The sequence below is a fragment of the Corvus brachyrhynchos genome, unplaced genomic scaffold (assembly GCF_000691975.1).
Source record: "Corvus brachyrhynchos isolate BGI_N302 unplaced genomic scaffold, ASM69197v1 scaffold22, whole genome shotgun sequence".
In the NCBI taxonomy this organism is placed as follows: domain Eukaryota; kingdom Metazoa; phylum Chordata; class Aves; order Passeriformes; family Corvidae; genus Corvus; species Corvus brachyrhynchos.
This window is the reverse complement of record NW_008238355.1, coordinates 4,305,669-4,310,150: the sequence shown is the minus strand read 5'-3', so window position 1 is coordinate 4,310,150 and position 4,482 is coordinate 4,305,669. Positions and strand designations below refer to the sequence as shown.

At 45.8% G+C, this 4,482-nt stretch overlaps 1 protein-coding gene across 3 annotated transcripts in view; it reads right to left on the bottom strand.

The window, feature by feature from the left end:
* MFSD7 (major facilitator superfamily domain containing 7) overlaps positions 1 to 4,482 on the bottom strand; it is a 17,791-nt gene that overhangs the window by 3,913 nt on the left and 9,396 nt on the right. The window contains exons 5-7 of one of the 3 annotated variants that reach the window (XM_017735384.1): positions 4,189 to 4,305; positions 2,486 to 2,638; positions 516 to 673 (exon numbers count right to left, since the gene is read on the bottom strand). In XM_017735384.1, coding sequence (XP_017590873.1) covers positions 516 to 673; positions 2,486 to 2,638; positions 4,189 to 4,305 — 428 coding nt within the window. The remainder of the gene's footprint in view (positions 1 to 515; positions 674 to 2,485; positions 2,639 to 4,188; positions 4,306 to 4,482) is intronic. The other 2 variants (XM_017735386.1, XM_017735385.1) reach the window with 2 other exon arrangements.

The window sequence follows — 4,482 nt, the reverse complement described above, 5'->3', positions numbered from 1 at the left end:
CCAGCAAGTCATTCCTGCGGAAGTCCAGAGCTGGCCCTAGGCAGGTAAATGTGTAACAGGAAGAACAATCACTGTCCCGTCTGTTGTGACTGATGAGCCCCACGTCCCTCAGCAAAGCACTGAGAACTGACTTGTCCTGTACTGTTGTGGGTGAATGGGTGCCTCTCTCAGGCATGCATCCCCCACCTGCTTCAAAGGCAGGTGGTGCTGGGCAGGGTTAAATTATGCTTTGTGCCAAGCAAGGGAGACCTTCATCTTCCTTCTTGCTTTTCTTCCACCTCTTCCACATAGTCCTTCTTGTTTTAAAACATATAGCTCTTCAGCTCTATGGCTCAGCCAGCTAGCTCCCCCCTTGCTGCAGGCATGTGCCCAGACACAAGAAAGGCATTAAGCAGGATGGGAAGCACTGATGTGCATGCTCTTCTCTGTCTGCACCCACACCCCTCTGTGTGTGTGTGTATGTGTGTGTTGGAACCCAAGCTCATCTGTTAATTGGATTTAATCTGCCTGCTTACCTTGCAACAAAAATCAGGCCTGTAGATGTGCCCTCTCCCACAGGGTAGGAGCACTCCACAGCCAGCTCCATGGCAATGGGGTAGATGGCAAAACCAAAGAAACCGAAGAGTGAACTGGTGATGGCCAACATGATGGCTTGATGTCTGAACCGAGAAGTCTGTAGGCAAAAAAAAGCAATACCAAAGTCTCAATGTCAGCATTGCTGTGCAGAAAGTCTCTGAATCCTTAACCTGCAGGAAGTCTCAGGGGATGACTCACCAGTATATTCCCTACCTGTTCCTGAAATCAATTTTTTACTTTCAACCCTCTAGAGTCAACAAAAGGCTACAAAACGTGGAGCTATCTGTTGAATTGAAGTAAGGAGAGGATCAGCAGAATTATCTGCAAAGCACTGGTGTACTTTGCTGTACTGGTGTACTGCAAAGTCCTGGTTGTACTACTGTAACTTGACTCAGTGACTTACCAGGAGTGTGTTCAACATCTCTCTAGGGCCACATGAAACACACACCTTCCTCCCAAAGCAAAGTAACATTTCAAAATTATGTTTGTATTGGGTTATGCGTGAGAATTCTGGGTTGCTGTAGCTCAGTGATAAGGAAAATCAGTCAGACATGCATTTGTAACACTGGGATTTTAACATCAAAAGACCCAAACCAAAAAGCAAACAAAAAACTACCTGAAACATTTACAAAACCTGGAGATTAGTTTAGAGCCTAGAACAGCCTTGTCTCTAACTCTGGAGAAAAGAGCATGACCTTGTCCAGCCAATGCTAGTAAAGACAAAGTACTTTGCAGCCACGCTGCTGGTACCTCTTTCCTTAACCATGTAATAAATTCCCACAGAGGAACATGAGGTGTCTGTCCTGGCATGGCAGTAGACCTGGCCCAGCTTGACTGGTTAAGTGAAGGAAAACTCTGTAGGTCTGGAATCTAAGTTCAAAGTGCAAAGGGATCAAACAGAGTTGAATGGACAATTTTTGTTCTACTACTTTGAACTAGTAGTTCATCTGTATGGGATGAAGGTGAAGGACGGAAGGGGAGGAGGATTAAGTTTGCTTGTTGGTCCTAACCCAGCCTTTTGCCTACTCAGCACTTTAACTGAGTCCAGGCAAGCTGTATTGCATTCAGATCATCCTCAAAACAAGTGCCAGAACATGAAAGGGGAAAATGCAAGGTTTGCTTTAGGCACCTTGTCCTACATTGACTAAGGCATTGTATTTGTCTGTCTCTTCCAAATGGAGAAGTCTTGGCTGAAGAAAGGGTCTGATCACCCTCTGATGAAAGTCTGGATTTTTCATCACACAAGAGAGATGCACAGCATAAGACTGCTGGGAAAGCAGAAACCTGCCCCATTCTGGGTCCTCTGCAGTGCTGGGAGTTCTGTGTGTCACAGTCAGCTTCCTGCTGTGTGATGGCTCCCATTGGCAATGGCTGTGCTTGACTGCAGAATTTGTACTCTGGGCCCCATGGGTATAAAGTCTGCAGGTTTTGCATTCCTCTCCTGGCTGAATTCAAGTGTTTTCCTCTTCTTCCTCTCTTGTTCCCCTCAAGGAACTACTTCAGAACTAGAATGTAACTAGGTCCTTTCTACTAATGTTACAACCCTGATACCCACCACTCTTGAAAGCAGGTGTTGGGAAAACATGACATTCTTGTTCATTTTTATAAGATACTTAGCAATTGCCTTTCTTTTTTTGAAAGAATGGTCTCGGGAGTCAGTGATCCAGCACAGGGAAGTAGAATTACGCCAATTTGTCCCAAATCAGTCTGTATCAGGCTCCACAGTGACTCAAATCCTCAGTAAAGGGTTTTTCTTTAAAATATTCCTAGCCCAGAAAGATAATCCCAAAGCATAACACATGGCTTAATAAAAACTGTGACATCAAACAATCTTGATTTAAGGTGATGATTTATCAGATGGCAACAGAAATAAGCCCATGGGAATGGCACAATGCAAGGGAGAACTCACCACTGCAAACATGATGCTGGCAAGTGCACTCAGACAGAAACTAATCTTGGTGGACTCTATGAACTTCCTTGTCCGGTCGACATACATGCCTAGCAGGAAAGCACCCAACAAACCACACACAGTGAACAGTGCACCATTTAGGCCAGCAAAATCCTGGAGGGCAGAAAAATAAATAATGAGAAACTAGAGCAGTTAGGAAAGAGGTTTTAATGTCACTGACCCATCTGCCAGCTACCAGTGGTTCACTTACTGAGGTAGTAAAAGCTTCCTTGCCCATTGCAGTAGCTGAGGCCTTCACAGGGCTCTGAGTAGCAAATAACAGAGTCCACATGCTTCTACAAGTGTGTGGGGACAGCAGGGTGACAGCACTCCCAAAGGATGACAAGTCTCTGTACACCCATTAAGGGAGGCTGGATGCAGAGCAATAGCAGTTCCCTGGTATTAAATACTCCAGCCTGGAGCCACTGGGTTCTTCCAGGGGCAATCAGGTGCTTTGTCCACACTGGTGGCAACAGGCCCAACTGCCTTGGGACCTGCTGCTGTTTATAATCACCTTCCTGGCCATTTTCTTACCAGGGACCTGCACTGGCACACCCAAAGCACGTTACAGGAGACACCAGCTGTGTCAAAGTCTAATTAGAGAGGCAGTGAGCAGTGGCTAGGATAGGGTACATGCTCTGTTGCCTGCAGTGATTGCCCTTTGCTTGTAGCACTTCTTCAGCTCCTTAAGAATTCAAACGCGGACAGCAATCCTGAAAGCAAAGAAGCTTTTAACAAATTTGAGTAAACATTTTTGGGACCCTCAGGGGCACTGGAAGGAAAGGGTATGGAATAGCTTCTCTGGGCTAAAGGGCCAGGACAAGCCAGTCACACAGAGACAAAATAATGATGCACAGAAAGCAAGGCTGAAAGGCTGAAGAGGTTTCCAGTTAAAAGCCAGTAGAGTGTGCAAAATGTGACCTGGCTATGGAGACCTGAGCCAGAGATCAGATCTGGGAGTGAAGAGGCGGTGGACAGAGACCAGACATGTAAATGTGCATGCATAACAGCTGGAGAGGTCTTTTAACAGGAGGCTCATGGGGATACAAGCAGCAGGACTGAAGCGCAGCCTGCTGAGGGGAAACACCTGAACTGGGAGGGCCCTCCTAATAAGCAGGAGGGAGAAAGCAGGAGTAACCAGCTGTGCACATACTGTGCTGAATTGTAAAAGCAGCATCTGGCTGGTGTCATGGGAAGGATGGGGAAGAAGCTGTCACAGTACCACTGACTTCTTCTGCTGCCCTGGCTTTATGTAAGTCTGTGCAAAGAGGAAAAGGTGCTTGCATCAGCCTGCCTTCAGCTTCACTCTAGGGCCTGCTTGGGCCCCATTCTACTCTGGAATAGTGACGGAAGGCTGCAAAGACATCAGTGCTCTGGAGTGGCTTAGAAAAATCAAAATATTCTTTTTTACTAAAATTTTTTTCATTTGCAAGTGGGAGCCTGGCCACGGGCAGTAATGAAAATGCAGGTCATCTATTATACTAAGAGATTGACTGTGTTCTGGATTAATGTACTGCTTAATCTATATTAGACAACGTGAGCAAGTAAGATATGAGACTGCAGCATATTCAATTGTCTTCATTTTGCTCTGAGTCCTTTATGACAGCTAATCAATTTGATTGTATCATGATGTAGACAATGGGGAGAGAAGGAAGAAGACTCACATTTGAATACCCCTTTTCACAAAGGATCTGTTCTAGCAGAGCTGAAAAGCAGGTGAACATCCCAATTCCTCCTCCAAAACACACTGCCAGGATGATGTATGGCTTGTTTCTCAGGAGCTAAAAAAAGAAGTTAATGTAAGTGGAGGAGGAAAAAGGCCTGGCTGTGACAGCAGACTTGAGGGTCAGTGGCTCTGACTGAAAATGCTGACAAGGTAACCCCATGATCATTGACAAAGTATGGCTTTGTCCTGTCATTTCAGCCAGAGGACAAGTTACAATGGGGAACGTGTAGGG